This window comes from Pelodiscus sinensis, chromosome 19 (genome assembly GCF_052426305.1).
Source record: "Pelodiscus sinensis isolate ZL-2025 chromosome 19, ASM5242630v1, whole genome shotgun sequence".
In the NCBI taxonomy this organism is placed as follows: Eukaryota; Metazoa; Chordata; order Testudines; family Trionychidae; genus Pelodiscus; species Pelodiscus sinensis.
This window is the reverse complement of record NC_143070.1, coordinates 5271465-5288009: the sequence shown is the minus strand read 5'-3', so window position 1 is coordinate 5288009 and position 16545 is coordinate 5271465. Positions and strand designations below refer to the sequence as shown.

The 16545-nt window shown below is 50.9% G+C and overlaps 1 protein-coding gene across 1 annotated transcript in view; it reads right to left on the bottom strand.

Annotated features, from left to right (window-relative positions):
- Positions 1–1262: 1262 nt before the first annotated feature.
- The window catches only part of LOC102463376 (uncharacterized), a 48592-nt gene continuing 33309 nt past the window's right edge, over positions 1263–16545 (bottom strand). Inside the window, exons 8-10 of the mRNA XM_089771467.1 lie at positions 11167–11903; positions 9191–9317; positions 1263–6055 (exon numbers count right to left, since the gene is read on the bottom strand). Of these exons, the coding sequence (XP_089627593.1) occupies positions 4776–6055; positions 9191–9317; positions 11167–11903 (2144 nt within the window). The 3' untranslated portion in view covers positions 1263–4775. The remainder of the gene's footprint in view (positions 6056–9190; positions 9318–11166; positions 11904–16545) is intronic.

Below are 16545 nucleotides of genomic sequence, written 5' to 3'. Positions count from 1 at the left end.
CACAAAGAATTTCAGCCCCAGGCTACCCCGGTGCTACGGCTCCCACAGGCGTCAGCAGTACAGCCGTGTGCCAAAAAATGCAGGGGATCTATTGGAGATGCTGGGATTTAGCCACAGAGAAGCGAACACTGAGAGCCGGAATGCCAGGGAGCTCGGGTTCACAGGAGCCAGGGAACATCTCTGCTCCTGGCTGAAGGTTTTATCCCCTGGGGGTGCCCTTGACAAGCATGGGGGGAGGGTGGCAGAGAAATTCTCTGTCACCCCAACAAAGGACACTATGGAGACGTGACCACCTTGGTTCACATACTTTTTATTGCCCACCTGTGCCGGAAATGGACTTCTGCCAGCTTCATGGCCGGGGTCTGTTGAGTTCCTTAGTTTCCTTCTTGGCTTTGCGGCGCCTCATTCATCTGGGAATCACGGGTGTGCCTGCGAGCCTACAGAAGAGAAGAGTGAGGGGGGATTTGACAGCAGCCTGCAACTTCCAAAGAGGATGGAGAGAGGCTGTTCTCAGTGGTGGCAGAGGGCAGAACAGAGGAGCAATGGTCTCAAGTTACAGTGGAGGAGGTCTAGGTTGGACATTAGGAAAAACTATTATCCTAGGAAAGTGGGGAAGCGCTGGGATGGGTTCCCTAGGGAGGAGGTGGAATCTCCATCCCTAGAAGTTTTTACATCCCGGCTTGACCAAGCCCTGGCTGGGATGATTGAGTTGGGGTTGATCCTGCTTTGGGCAGGGGGCTGGACTTGATGACTCCTGGGGTCTCTTCCAGCCCTAGGATTCTAAGCAGTGTCATTTGTAGCCAAGGCTCCAGGGACGGCTTCCCTTAGGGTGTGTCTAGACTACATGCCTCCTTCGACGGAGGCATGTAGATTAGCCAGATCGGAAGAGGGAAATGAAGCCGCGATTAAAATAATCGCGGCTTCATTTAAATTTAAATGGCTGCCCCGATCTGCCGATCAGCTGTTTGTCGGCAGATCGGGAGAGTCTGGACGCGATGCCCCGACAAAGAAGCCTTTCTTCATCGACACAGGTAAGCCTCGTGAAACCAGGTTTACCTGTGTCGATGAAGAAAGGCTTCTTTGTCGGGGCATCGCGTCCAGACTCTCCCGATCTGCCGACAAACAGCTGATCGGCAGATCGGGGCAGCCATTTAAATTTAAATGAAGCCGCGATTATTTTAATCGCGGCTTCATTTCCCTCTTCCGATCTGGCTAATCTACATGCCTCCGTCGAAGGAGGCATGTAGTCTAGACACACCCCCAGTGATCACAGGGTAGCTCCAGGGTAGCAAGTGTACAGTTCTCAGCCTCAGTGGCCTGGCTTGGCAGAGACGACCCTGCCGCTTCCCAGCCGTTTATCTCCCGCGCTCTCCTTCTCCCGACTCCTGTATCTCACGTCACTGCAGGGGCCAGGCAGGACTTTCTGTCCCCGTTGCGATGTCTGCCTCTTGGCCTGCGATGCCCACGCTGGGGGTGTAAAAAGGTGTTTAAAAAAGGGAACGGTGTAACCGCTAAAGAAGTTGGTGGTTCCACGCGCTGCGGGCTCTGTAGTACAAAATGCTGCAGACCTGAGGGTCTGCTCAGGGTACAAGGTGCAGAGCCTGCCACGAAGCCTCCATAGAGCAAGGCCACCAGCCCCTGACAGCCCTGCTCCCAGGAAAGAGGCGTTGCTGCCGCTGGGCCCACTCCCAGGGTGGAGGCTTCGCTGTGGGCCACCAGCCCCTGCCAGCCCCACTGGGAGCAACAGCATGTAACATGCGGCAGGGGGGCTGGGCTGGGCTGGGCCCGCCTTAGGTGGGAAACCGCTCCAGCCTCTACCAGCTAACCAGAACAGGTACGCCTCACCCATTAAGGGTAAGGTACCAGTTAGCCTTTTACATCCCTATCTCACACGGGCCCCGTCGGTATTTGTTCTGCTGCTGTTGTATAATAATCAGGAAAGAATTCTAAAATATCATGGAAACGTGTCAGACCATGGTCCCCATAACACAGGAGAGCATGCTAGCCAGCGGCCATTCGTCTTGTGAAGTTCCCTATTAGGACAGCCCTGCAAATCCACGGGTATCCACTTTGTATCCACCCCCAGAGATGTGAATCCGGATATCCGTGGCTCGTTTTTGCAGATACCAAGTTTGTATCTAGAACCCTGCAAATGTGAGGCTATCCACGTTATAGCCGCGGCTCATTTTTGTAGATACCAATTTTGTATCTAGAACTCTGCAAATGTGAGAATATCCACGGCTCATTTTTGCTGATACCAAGTTTGTATCTAGAACCCTGCAAACGTGAGGATATCCACGGCTCGTTTTTGCTGATACCAAGTTTGTATCTAGAACCCTGCAAATGTGAGGATATCCACGGCTCATTTTTGTGGATACAAATTTTCTATCTAGAACCCTGCAAATCTGAGGATATCCACTTTGTAACCATGGCTTATTTTTGTGGATACAATTTTGTATCTAGAACCCTGCACATGCGAGGATATCCACGGGTCATTTTTGCTGATACCAATTTTGTATCTAGAACCCTGCAAATCTGAGGATATCCACTTTGTAACCATGGCTCATTTTTGTGGATACCAATTTTGTATCTAGAACCCTGCAAATGTGAGGATATCCACTTTATAGCCGTGGCTCATTTTTGTGGATACCAATTTTGTATCTAGAACCCTGCAAATGTGAGGATATCCACGGCTCGTTTTTGCTGATACCAAGTTTGTATCTAGAACCCTGCAAATGTGAGGATATCCACGGCTCATTTTTGTGGATACCAATTTTGTATCTAGAACCCTGCAAATGTGAGGATATCCACTTTATAGCCGTGGCTCATTTTTGTGGATACCAATTTTGTATCTAGAACCCTGCAAATGTGAGGATATCCACGGCTCGTTTTTGCTGATACCAAGTTTGTATCTAGAACCCTGCAAATGTGAGGATATCCACGGCTCATTTTTGTGGATACAAATTTTCTATCTAGAACCCTGCAAATCTGAGGATATCCACTTTGTAACCATGGCTCATTTTTGTGGATACAATTTTGTATCTAGAACCCTGCACATGTGAGGATATCCACGGGTCATTTTTGCTGATACCAATTTTGTATCTAGAACCCTGCAAATCTGAGGATATCCACTTTGTAACCATGGCTCATTTTTGTGGATACCAATTTTGTATCTAGAACCCTGCAAATGTGAGGATATCCACTTTATAGCCGCGGCTCATTTTTGTGGATACCAAATTTGTTTCTAGAACCCTGCAAATGTGAGGATATCCACGGCTCGTTTTTGCTGATACCAATTTTTATCTAGAACCCTGCAAACGTGAGGATATCCACGGCTCGTTTTTGCTGATACCAAGTTTGTATCTAGAACCCTGCAAATGTGAGGATATCCACGGCTCATTTTTGTGGATACAAATTTTCTATCTAGAACCCTGCAAATCTGAGGATATCCACTTTGTAACCATGGCTCATTTTTGTGGATACAATTTTGTATCTAGAACCCTGCACATGTGAGGATATCCACGGGTCATTTTTGCTGATACCAATTTTGTATCTAGAACCCTGCAAATCTGAGGATATCCACTTTGTAACCATGGCTCATTTTTGTGGATACCAATTTTGTATCTAGAACCCTGCAAATGTGAGGATATCCACGGCTCATTTTTGCTGATACAAATTTTGTATCTAGAACCCTGCAAACCATGAGGATATCCACTTTGTAACCACGGCTCATTTTTGTGGATACAAATGTTGTATCTAGAACCCTGCAAATGTGAGGATATCCACGGCTCATTTTTGTGGATACAAATTTTCTATCTAGAACCCTGCAAATCTGAGGATATCCACTTTGTAACCATGGCTCATTTTTGTGGATACAATTTTGTATCTAGAACCCTGCAAATGTGAGAATATTCACGGCTCATTTTTGCTGATACCAATTTTGTATCTAGAACCCTGCAAACCTGAGGATATCCACTTTGTAACCATGGCTCATTTTTGTGGATACCAATTTTGTATCTAGAACCCTGCAAATGTGAGGATATTCACTTTTTAGCCACGGCTCATTTTTGCAGATGCAGATACCAATTTGGTATCCATGCAGGGCTCTGCCAATACATTGGGCACTATGTCCTGAAAAACAAAACTAATACACTATTAAGTGACCAAATGGCCTTCAACAAATAGAGAACAACCCCTAATAAATGGTGATTTATTAGAGGCTTTCAGGACCATATAAAGTGACAATCTATAGCTTGGTCAAGATGATTCCATCTCAGGAGAACAGATTTACCCAGGCTCTCTACTGATCTCTCTACACCTGCCCTGTTCAGAGCCCTCTGACACAGTCACATCCATTACAAAAGATTTAACGTCACCTGCATGAAAGGTGAAAAGCCAAATTGCCGTCTGCAAATTGGCAGGAAAGAGGCCAGAACCTACTTCACCAATACTTGTCCATTGAGATTTAAGCTCAGAACGATCACACAATATTGGGAATAGGTTTGAATTCCTCCTCCAGGCCTGGGACATTTAAATCTACAGCCTTGATGAGTCTGGCTTAGCATGAATGAAATCAAAGATAGGTACAGGGGGAATGGATTCATTTTTAAAGAAATTACGTCCAGTCCTAGTGATGGAATTGACAGAACTTCTCTTGTGTGGAGTCTCGAATGACAATTCCACTTGAAACATTTTCCATGTTAAACATATTTAAGAGGTCTATTCCCTGTATGGACGTGCTGATGCCTGATACAAACAGAAGCAACTCCCGACATTCAAGGTTTCTCTCCTGTGTGCATTCTCTGATGTCGAACATGGGTTGATCTCCGGCTGAAACTTTTCCCACAGTGGAGACATTTATAAGGTTTCTCTCCTGTATGGATCTTGTGATGTTTAATACGGGCGGAGTTGTCAACAAACCTTTTCCCACAGTCCAGACACTTGTACGGTCTCTCTCCTGTGTGAGTTCTTTGATGTGAAATCAGATTGGAGCTCCAGCTGAATCTTTTCCCACACTCCAGGCATGTATAGGGTTTCTCTCCTGTGTGCGTTCTCTGATGGGAAATAAGGTAGGAGCTTTGGTTGAAGCTTTTCCCACAGTCCAGGCACTTATAGGGTTTATCTCCCATGTGGGTTTTCTTGTGCCTCGTTAGATGTGCGCTCCGATTGAATCGTCTTCCGCAGTCGAGGCATTTATAAGGTTTCTCCCCCGTGTGGAGTCTCTGATGTGAAATAAGGGCTGAACTGTCACTAAACCCTTTCCCACAATCCAAGCATTTGTAGGGTTTCTCTCCCGTGTGCTCCATCTGATGTCTGACAAGCTGCATGTTCCAATCAAAACCTTCCCCACAGAGCAGGCATTTATAGGGTTTTTCCCCCATGTGGCTACTCTGATGGGAAATAAGATCTGAGCTCAGAACAAAGCTTTTCCCACAGTCCAGGCATTTATAGGGTTTTTCACCTGTGTGGGTTCTCTCGTGCCTGATAAGATGTGAGCTCTGAATGAAACCTTTCCCACAGTTCATGCATTTATAGGGTTGCTCGCCCGTGTGGGTTCTCTCGTGCCTAACAAGGTGGGAGCCCTGATTAAAACCTTTGCCACAGTCCAGGCATTTATAGGGTTTCTCCCCCGTGTGGATCCTCTGATGGGAAATAAGGTTTGCAGTCTGATTGAAACCTTTCCCACAGACAAGACACTTGTAAGGTTTCTCTCCTGTGTGGATCCTCTGATGGGAAATCAGGTGTGATCTCCGAATGAAGGTTTTCCCACACTCAGTGCATGTGTTTTTTCTCTCTTCTGAGGCGATTCTCTGCTGATCTGTGATTTCCTTGAAGTCCTCACACTCTCCACCAGCATTTATGGGTTCACATGTTTTCTTCCCTAGGTTATAACCCAGCGGCCTCTCTAAGCTGGGTTGATTTCCGCAGGTTTTTCCTGGTTTATGATTCTCATCAAAATTCCCATCAGATCTTCCCAGGACCGTTCCTTGGAAGTCCTCACAACTTTCCAGATGGGGAGTCTCTTCCTCATCCTCATTCACCATCCCAGCACCCTCTGGAATACAGACAGAGAATCCAGGCAGGATTTGTGCCCCATGCCGGGAAGAAAGGAACAAAAGGGGACTGGTTAAGAGGGGATATACAACACAGCAGCTAGGGAGAATGGGAAAGAGAACATTTGCTAACCCTTCTGTGATTTTCCCTTCTCTGAAGTGGGTTCCTCATACACTAGGTTCCATTACACCTAGATCTTCCCCCTCATAGGACAAGAAGCAATGGGCTTAAACTGCAGCAGGGAAGGTTTAGGTTGGACATTAGGAAAAACTTCCTAACTGTCCAGGTGGTTAAACAGTGGAATAAGTTGCCTAGAGAGGTTGTGGAATCTCCATCTCTGGAGATATTTAAGAGCAGGTTAGACAGACACCTGTCAAGGGTGATCTAGACAGTGCTTGGTCCTGCCATGAAGGCAGGGGACTGGACTCAATGACCTCTCGAGGTCCCTTCCAGTTCTAGTGTTCTATGATTCTATGATCTTCCCAACATGCACTCCCCTCATTCTTTTAAACCCTCTCTCGAGTTGTAGCTTCACCATATACTGCACCAGGTACAATAAGGCTACGTCTACATTGGCCCCTTTTCCGGAAGGGGCATGGTAATTTTTGAAATCACAATAGGGAAATGCGCGGGGGATTTAAATATCCCCCGCGGCATTTAAATAAAAATGTCCGCCGCTTTTTTCCGGCTTTTAGAAAAGCCGGAAAAGAGCGTCTACACTGGCCCCGATCCTCCGGAAAAAAAGCCCTTTTCCGGAGGATCTTATTCCTACTTTGAATAAGAACACTAGAACTGGAAGGGACTTTGAAGTAGGAATAAGAAAAAGGGCTTTTTTTCCGGAGGATCGGGGCCAGTGTAGACGCTCTTTTCCGGCTTTTCTAAAAGCCGGAAAAAAGCGGCGGACATTTTTATTTAAATGCCGCGGGGGATATTTAAATCCCCCGCGTATTTCCCTATTGTGATTTCAAAAATTACCATGCCCCTTCCGGAAAAGGGGCCAATGTAGACGAGCCCTAACACTACAGGGTGAAGCTTAGAACAGAGGAGTTAAAAATATATATGAAAATATAATGGAACCTCCATGCTTGGAAGAAATAACCCGGGTGTAACAGACAATGTCAAGATTGAGGGACCCACAAAGGAGGAAGTGGAATCTAACACCACCCCCCCCTTCCAAAAATGCAGGGGGAAGTAAAACCAGGGAGAGCAACTCCTGCCAGATCCCAGTCAACATCACTGGGTGACATCTGCCCCATGAATGGAGCCAGTCCCCAGAAGGGAGGGGAAGAGCCATTAACGAATACAGACAAGATCATGCAATGCTTCTGTCCCCTCAAAGGGTGCAGGGATGGAGCTGAATTAGCATCTCCTTTGGCTGGGGGAGTGGAGGTCAAAGTCTGTCTTAAACGGGCTGCGGGGGTGAAATCCATGGGTCGGTCGGCATAGTCAGTGCTTTTTTTGTGATGGTACTGCCCATACACAGTACCGGCACCTCCAGATGCAATACCGGCGCCTCCAGTCAGAGCTCAACAACTTTTCCCCTGGGGTACCGGCACCCTTTTTTTTTTTACAAAAAAAGCACTGGGCACAGGAGTTGGGAGGTGCAGTTCCTGAGCAGTGATACAGGAGCTTGATGGAAGAACTGGTGGTAGATGAATGAACTAGTATCTAACAAGCGCAGTGTGGCTATGGCAGCAAGAACTGTGGCTCACATGAGCCACCTGTGTACATTCCTGCCCTATCCCTGAGTACGTACCCGGCGGCTAGCCCTAGCCATGCCCTTGTGCTGTTAAGAGTGAGCATCATTGGATCATAGAACACTAGAACGGAAAGGGACCTTGAGAAGTCACTGAGTCCAGTCCTCTCCCCCCACAGCAGGGCCATGCACCATCTAGATCATAGGTTCCCAAACTGCGGGGCGCGACCCTGGGGGAAGAAATTCCGGGAGGGGTGCAAGGCAACCCCGCCTCCCCCAATCCCTCCCCAAGACTTGCTCGGGTGGGGGGGAGTTGGAGCATCCTGGTTCAAAGGGCAATGTCTGCTCTGCTCTTAAAAGGGGCAACTTTTTTTTTGCTCAACCAGTTTTTTTGCAACATTTTTTTGGGGGGTGGGACATGAGAGTTTCTCAAAAATCAAAAAGGGGGCGTGATGCTGAAAAGTTTGGGAACCACTGATCTAGATCATCTCTGACAGGTGTCTGTCTTAGCTGCTCTTCCATATCTCCAGAGATGGAAACTCCACAACCTCCTTAGGCAATTTATTCCAGTGTTTCACTACCCTGACTGTTAGGAAGTTTTTCCTCATGTCCCACCTAAACCTCCCTTGCTGCAGTTCAAGCCCATTGCTTCTTGTCCTGTCCTCAGAGGCCAAGGAGAACAATTTCCCCCCTCCTTCTTGTAACACCCTTTCAGGTACTTGAAAATGTTCGCGGCTAGTGTAACCACCACCAAGTGGGTTTGCATCTGGGTCCTCTGAAGCTTCATATAGGAGCCTCCACCCGTTGAGCTTAAAGTCAGCTGGCTCTCAGTTCATGCTATAGAGGTCTCTTGGTCTTATCTGTTGCTGTGGTCTAGGTACCACTGCATGGTACAGCGAAGCACACTAGGGCTATGTCTACACTCGCAGCTTCTTGCGCGAGTAATATGCAAATGAGGCTAAGCGTGGAATATCGCCGAGCCTCATTTGCATACCGAATGAGCCACCATTTTTTTCAGAAGAGGCTCTTGCGCAAGAAGGAGCGTCCACACTGTCCCTTCTTGCGCAAGAAAAACCCTCTTGTGCAATGCCGTTACACCTATTACTTTTCAGGAATAACGGCATTGCGCAAGAGGGTTTTTCTTGCGCAAGAAGGGGCAGTGTAGACGCTCCTTCTTGCGCAAGAGCCTCTTCCGAAAAAAATGGTGGCTCATTCGGTATGCAAATGAGGCTCGGCGATATTCCACGCTTAGCCTCATTTGCATATTACTCGCGCAAGAAGCCGCCAGTGTAGACCTAGCCCAGGTGTGTGGGTTACACGAGCTTTAGCGGAACTAGGGCATGTACATCTACCTGAACTGAGAATCCCACCTCCCAGATGCTGTGTGGACACGCACGCGCACACACGTGTACAATAACCAAGGGACCAGGACGCCCTTACCCAGCGAGGTCACCGCCTCGTAGTTCTCCTGCATGACGTCCCTGTAGAGGGCTCTCTGAGCGGGGCCCAGCAGCGCCCCCTGCCCCTGGGTGAAATACACAGCCACCTCCTCGAAGGTCACCCGCATCTGCAACAAGACAGAGAGAAAAAACTGAAACTCCCCTCTTTGAACAGTGATAGAAATGTAGCCGTGTTAGTCTGGGGTAGCTGAAGCAAAAGACAGGACTATGTGGCACTTTAAAGACTAACAAGATGGTTGATTAGATGATGAGCTTTCGTGGGCCAGACCCACTTCCTCAGATCAAATACAGGCAGTCCCCGGGTTACATGGATCTGACTTGCATCGGATCCCTACTTACAAACGGGGTGAGGCAACCCCGCACTAGCTGCTTCCCCCCAGCAGACCAGGGAGACGCGGAGCTAGCGCCCCCCCAGCAGACCAGGGAGACGCGAAGCTAGCGCCCCCCCCCAGCAGACCAGGGAGACGCGAAGCTAGCGCCCCCCCAGCAGACCAGGGAGACGCGAAGCTAGCGCCCCCCCCCCCAGCAGACCAGGGAGACGCGGAGCTAGCGCCCCCCCAGCAGACCAGGGAGACGCGAAGCTAGCGCCCCCCCAGCAGACCAGGGAGACGCGAAGCTAGCGCCCCCCCAGCAGACCAGGGAGACACGAAGCTAGCGCCCCCCCCCCCAGCAGACCAGGGAGACGCGGAGCTAGCGCCCCCCCAGCAGACCAGGGAGACGCGAAGCTAGCGCCCCCCCCCCCCCCCCCCAGCAGACCAGGGAGATGCGGAGCGGCTTTTCTCAGCAGACACCTCAGCTTGAGAATAAAGGACTGAGGGAAGTGAGGTGTGGGAGAATAAAACTGAGCTCTGGAGAAATGTTTGGCTAGAGTTTCCCCTACAATATGTACCAGTTCCGACTTACATACAGATTCAACTTAAGAACAAACCTACAGTCCCTATCTTGTACGTAACCCGGGGACTGCCTGTAGTGGAAACCTTTGAACAGATCAAACCTTTGAACAGGTTTTCCATCTCCTAGCAGAGCATATTGTGGGTACGGGGTTCTGGAAGTGCTACCCCAGCTGAGGGCTCAACTTTTAAAGAGAGAGTGAGTGAAAGTGCACAGTCAACCTGCGGAACTCCTCGCCAGAGGATGTTGTGAAGACCAAGACTTTCACAGGGTTCAAAAAAGAACTAGATAAATTCACGGAGAAGAGGTCCACGAACGGCTATGAGCCAGGTTGGGCAACCTCTGTTTTTCAGACGCTGGGAATGGGCAACAGGGGAGAGATGATTTGATGATTCCCTGTTCTTTTCACTCCCTCTGGGGCACTTGGCACTGTCGGCAGACAGGACACTGGGCTAGATGGACCTTTGGGCTGACTCAGTCTCCCCGTTCTTATGTACGTACACACAAAGTTACAACCACCAATCACAACAAATGCCGTGAGGACAAGGTGCAGAGGGCTGGGCCCAAACAGAAAGCCTAAACAGTCAGTGGAGGAGCAGGCCTGAAATCTGGATCCTCTAAAACCCAGCTGGGCGCCCTGCCAGGTGGCTGCTGGCAGTCTCATTGTCTCTCACTCAGTGCAGATGTCATCATTCGGGCTAGGGATACCAGTGACCAGGTAAGCAGCACCCTTAACAGGTGATGCTCACAGGGCACAGGTTAACCTGGAGCAGCCCCCGATCAGTGGACCTCTGGGGATGGGGGGGAGGAACTGGCCCGGCTCAGGGTGGGGTCAGGGGTCGGTGCTGGGGTCACAGTTTCAGATGACCCCCCCCCCCACGCAATTTCTTCCCCTCCAGCTAAGGCTGATTTCTCCTCCCCCCCCCAACCCAGCCCCAGAAACACACCAGGGACCGACAACTCTCCACCCCCTGAGTTTCTCTAGTCCTCCCCGCAGCTCCGCTTCCCCCCGCCCGGCACCTGCCCAGCCAGGGAGCCGCGTCCCTCCCCGGGGTTCCCCGGCACCTGCAGGCTCCTGCCCGGGGCTGCCCAGGGGCGCGCTCCAGCGGCCGTAGAACTGGCCCGCGGGCCGGGCCCGGCCCCCCGACCCCGCTGGGCAGCAGCGGCTCCGCCCGGGCTCCCGGCGCGCAAGGGAGGAGCTGACCCAGGAACCAAACAGCGGCCGGGCGGAGGCTGCTCCGTGGCTCCGCCCGGCCCCAGCCTCCCGCCGCCCCCAGGGCTAGTGGGTGTGGGGTGGGGGGGAGCATCGCAGGGGAGGCTCAAGGCACGGGAGGGCCAAAGGGCTGGGGAGGAGCCGGATGGAGGCGGGAGGAGGAGCCGGGTGAGGAACCGGGGCGAGGGGTCCCCCAGATGGGCAGGGGCAGGAGGGAGGAAAGTCACCCCAGAGAGGGCGAGCCAGCTGCCGGGGTTGCACAGAGGATGCGTGGGGAGCCAGATGGGGCTTCCCCCACCTCCTTGCGGAAGGGGCATCTCCCCCACCCGCGTCCCAGGGCTGCGTGGGGCGAGGCCTCGGGGCATCCCATCGCCTGGTCCAGGGGATGTATTGAGCGTCTGGAGGGAGTGAAATGTTGTAGTCACCCCCTCCCAAAAATGACCATTCCACGGCACAATGTAAGAGAAAATAATCCCTTCGCCTTTGTCTAGCTCTGCTTCCAACTTCCTTCCCGTTCCCAAATTTCTCTTAGCGGCTGCTCCCATTCCCTGGAGTGGCGAGGTTTGTCCTGTAACGGGCAGCGGCTTTGCTCCTTTGCATTATTTACTCTTTAATAATAAATGGAGATTGCCTATCTCCTAGAACTGGAAGGGACCTTGAAAGGTCATTGAGTCCAGTCCCCTGCCTTCACAGCAGGACTAAGTACTATCTCTGATGAATTTTTGCCCCAAATGGCCTCTGCAAGGAATTGAACTCACAACCCTGGGTTTAACATCTGTCAGGGATGGTGTAGACGGAGCTTGGTCCGGCCTTGAGGGTGGGGGGCTGGACTCGATGACCTCTTGAGAATGCTCAAACCACTGAGCTATCCCTCCTCCCTCTTAATCAAACCACTGAGCTATCCCTCCCCCCCTCTTGAAAATGTTACCTTCTGCTTAGCCCCCTCATCCTTCACTTTCCTTAAGGCTGTGCAGCTAGATGTCCCTGTGCTTCTTCAGTGATATTTGTAATAGCCACTACCCCTGGAAAGTCTTCATAGTTGCTAGCAATGGTCCCTCTAATTTTTTTGCTGCTCGTGTGCCAAATAAATTTTGTTCTGTGCACCAAGGCCTGTGTGGATGTGCACCACCAGTAGAAACACAGGGGCTGTGTCTAGACTGGCCAGTTTTTCTGGAAAATCAGCCACTTTTCCGGAAAAGCTTGCCAGCTGTCTACACTGGCCGCTTGAATTTCCGCAAAAGCACTGACTTCCTACTGTAAGAAATCAGTGCTTCTTGTGGAAATACTATGCTGCTCCCGTTTGGGCAAAAGTCCCTTTTGCGCAAAAGGGCCAGTGTAGACAGCTGAGATTTGTTTTGCGCAAAAAAGCCCCGATCGCGAAAATGGCGATCAGGGCTATTTTGCGCAAAAGTGAGTCTAGATTGGCCATGGACGCTTTTCTGCAAAAAAGTGCTTTTTCAGAAAAGCGTCTGTGCCAATCTAGACGCGCTTTTCCAAAAATGCTTTTAACGGAAAACTTTTCCGTTAAAAGCATTTCCGGAAAATCATGCCAGTCTAGACGTAGCCAGGCTGTGGATGCTTTGCTAACTCAGCTGGGCAGCCTTTGAATCTCTCTTGGGTGGCTGCCCAAGTGCTGGGCTCTCAGGGAACACGTCACCCATCACATCTGTGTTTCTAGCATCGCGCTTCCTGTTTGGGCTGCAACTTTCCTTTTCATTCTAAATTGTAGGGGGTTTGGTCATTTTTTTTAACACAGGAAAATTTCAGGCTGACAGATTTACTGGATTTGCCAGGCAGTAACACAACCCGCATTGTTCTGGATTGCAGCCCGCCAGGGCCGGACGGAGACATGGGCGAGCCGGGCAGCTGCCTAGGGTGCCAACTGATGGGGGGGGGGTGCCTGATGGCAGCTGTATGGGGCGCACGGCATCCCTTCCAGCTGCCATCAGGCGCCGTGTGCCCGGGTCCCACAGCGCCAGCTCGCCCGCATCCCGATGGCGCCAGCCAGCAACACCCTTTCCTCCTCAGCCGCGGGGCCCTACACGGCCCAGCGCCCATGCCAGCAGCAACAGCCGGGCTGGACTGGGCCGGGCTTCCACCGTGCACCCCGGGGGCGGGCCCCGGGCTGCGCGCCAGCAGCCATAGCCAGACCGCACATGCGCCGTGCGCCCTGGAGGCGGACCTGCACACTCTAAGGGGGCGGGCCCACTCCCCACGGGTGGACCCGGGCATGCACCATGCGCCTGGGGGTAGCGCCGCACGCCTGTGCCCAGGGCGCCAGAATGCCTCAGGCCGGCCCTGCAGCCAGCAACCATTATGACATGCCAAGCTAGTGCTCTTTTTGCCGCAGGTTTCCATTGCAGATTCAGATTTAGCTTGTGATGGACTCCAAGCCTGTTTTTCCTGCTTCCTAGGAAGTCGTTTCATCATTTCCCATTTTGGTGACTGTGCAATTGATCATTGCCTTCCTAAGTGTAGTCCTTCCCGTTGAATTTCATCCTATTTATTTCAAGGCCACTCCTCAAGTTTATCGAGATCCGTTTGAATTCTAATCCAGGGAGCGAGCAAGCCCCGCTTCCCCCAGTTGGTGTTATCTGCACATGTTGTCGGCATCTTCTGCATTCTATTATCCATAGCAGTGTTTCCCAATTTCATTTGGCCACGGAACCCTTTTCATCTTAAAAAGAATTTCCAGGAACCTCTAGGATTGCCAGGGTAAAATTTGTCAAGCCAAAAAAAAAAAAAGCCCTGCCTGAATTGTTTGTGCAAAAACAACAAAAAAAGTGCCAGAATTGGTCGAGCAAAAAAAAGAAAAGACTCCCCCCTCCCCCAAAAAATAGACTGTCTCTTTGAAAGGTTGAGGGAAAGCCAGGTTCTCGCAGAACCCTTACTTTAGTTTCGCAGGACCCCAGGGGAGTTCTAGTCACTTATGAAACAGCTCTGCTAGCCAGCTGCCAGCCCCATGATCCTTCCCCCCCCACACACTTTGGTATTTGGGTTTGGGGGACCACATGACCCTTCTCTCTCACACACACAGACACACACACACACCCCTTGTCCCTGGACTCACCTGCATCATTCTGGAGTCTGCTTTAGGATCGAAGCGGGCTCGTGAGGTGGGAGTATTGGCTGAAACTTTTCCCACGCCGGAGACAAGCACAATAAGGTCTGAACGCCAGTTGGGGGTTCTGTGATGGGAAATGCTTTGTCCACAGGAAAATCCCCTGGGGCTGTGTAAGGACCAAGGCCTGAGTTGAGTCCAAAAACCGTTTTAGTAGTACGGAAACGACAACTCGGGAACCAGGTCTTTGTTCCTTACTGGGCCCGTCGGGCTTATTTTCTCCGCGGCCGGGGCTTGGCGGCCCAACACCTCGCGTGCGTCTCATGCCTCACCTCTCTCCTCTCAGTACGCCCCACGGTCTTGGTCCACGTAAGCAGGCTCGGGCTATCCCATCCGTGCCAAAGTCACTGCGCAGCCCCGCGCAAGCCGCGTGTCCACCTACCAAGTCTTGGGCTTGATGCACCATAGGATGTTCTATGACAGGCATGTCCAAAGTCCGGCCCGCGGGCCAATTGCGGCCCGTGTTCCGGTTTAATACGGCCCCCCAGGTAATTTGGCAATATCTATCTTTTATGGCCCCCAACGAATCCATATGTATTGAGATGAATACATTGTAAAATCTCAGTTAATGTCAGTTGGTCTAAATCAGTTATAAATATCTTTGGACACAACATGTATACTTGGTGTTATGTTCCTGTTCATATTTTTTGAACTTAAAAGTTGACAGACAACCTTTATTACCAATAATATGTAATGTACTTTACAATGTTCCTGACATATATTTCAGCTTCCTGGATTTTTTTTTTCATCAGGCCTTCAGATATGAAAGGCAGAGTGATTTAACACCTGTTTAGATTTGTCATCCATGTGACGAAATGAAAAGTATGCCGTTTGCAATAAACTTTGCATAAAATAGTTAATTTGCATTTAATTTTAATGGTTCAAAGAATGTCAGGCAAAATGGTCGGCCCTCATGCATGTTCACTTCATCAAATCTGGCCAAGGGGTAGAGGAGGTGGGGGGGCTCAGGCCTGCCTACTCTCCGAGCCCCGGGCCTGAGCCGTACAGACACAGATCCAATCCCCTGTCCGGTTGGTGGGGCATTTACCCGAAACTCACCGACCCACGGGCTTATGCAATTGCCCTGCCCTGGGCCACTCCCGACCTCCTGCTTTGCGTACGTTTCACCGGCCTCAGAATACTAGCTGGGGAAGGCTGGTTGCCGACAGGGATCTGAGCCATCTGGCCTGTCCGCCTCTCGCTGCCTCCTCCTACACCTCCCTTTTGGCCGGTACTGGCTACACTTTTAAGTGTCCCGCCGTGCCGGCAGGGATGCCATGAGGGGGCCCTCCTCTTCCAGCCCCCCCCTTTTCAACCCCATGTCCCACCCAGCTGGCGGAGATGCCGCTTGAGCTTCCCAACTCCTTGCTTCCGGTCCTGCCCTCACCCTTCCCACTCTCTGGCCTCGGAGGACAGCGGCGGCCCCGGAACAGGCACCACAAAGCCGCAGCTGCTCCTCCCCCCAGCATGCTGGAGACGGCGTGTCTATAGGGCAGCCCTTGGAGCACCTCCACCTCTCCTTTACGTGCCATCCCCTGTGCGTGTTCAGTGCAAGGCGCCTCCACGCCCCCAGCACAGGCTGCCATTTCCCATTCACCTGCCCTGATGATTTGGGGGACCATAGAACACTAGAACTGGAAGGGACCTCAAGAGGTCATTGAGTCCAGTCCTCTGTCCTCATGGCAGGACCCAGTACTGTCTAGATCATCCCTGATAGATGTCTATCTAACCTACTCTTAAATATCTCCAGTGATAGAGATTCCACAACCTCCCTAAGCAACTGATTCCAGTGTTTAACCACCCTGACAGGTAGGAAGTTTTTCCTAATGTCCAACCTAAACCTCCCTTGCTGCAATTTAAGCCCCTTGCTTCTTGTTCTATCCTCAGAGGCCCAGGAGAACAATTTTTCTCCCTCCTCCTTGTGACACCCTGTTAGATACCTGAAAACTGCTCTCATGTCCCCTCTCAGTCTTCTCCTTTCCAAACTAAACAAGCCCAGTTCTTTCAGTCTTCCCTCCTAGCTCATGTTCTCTAGACCTTTCATCATTCTTGTTGCTCTTCTCTGGACCTTCTCCAATTTCTCCACATTGTTCTTGAAATGTGGTGCCCA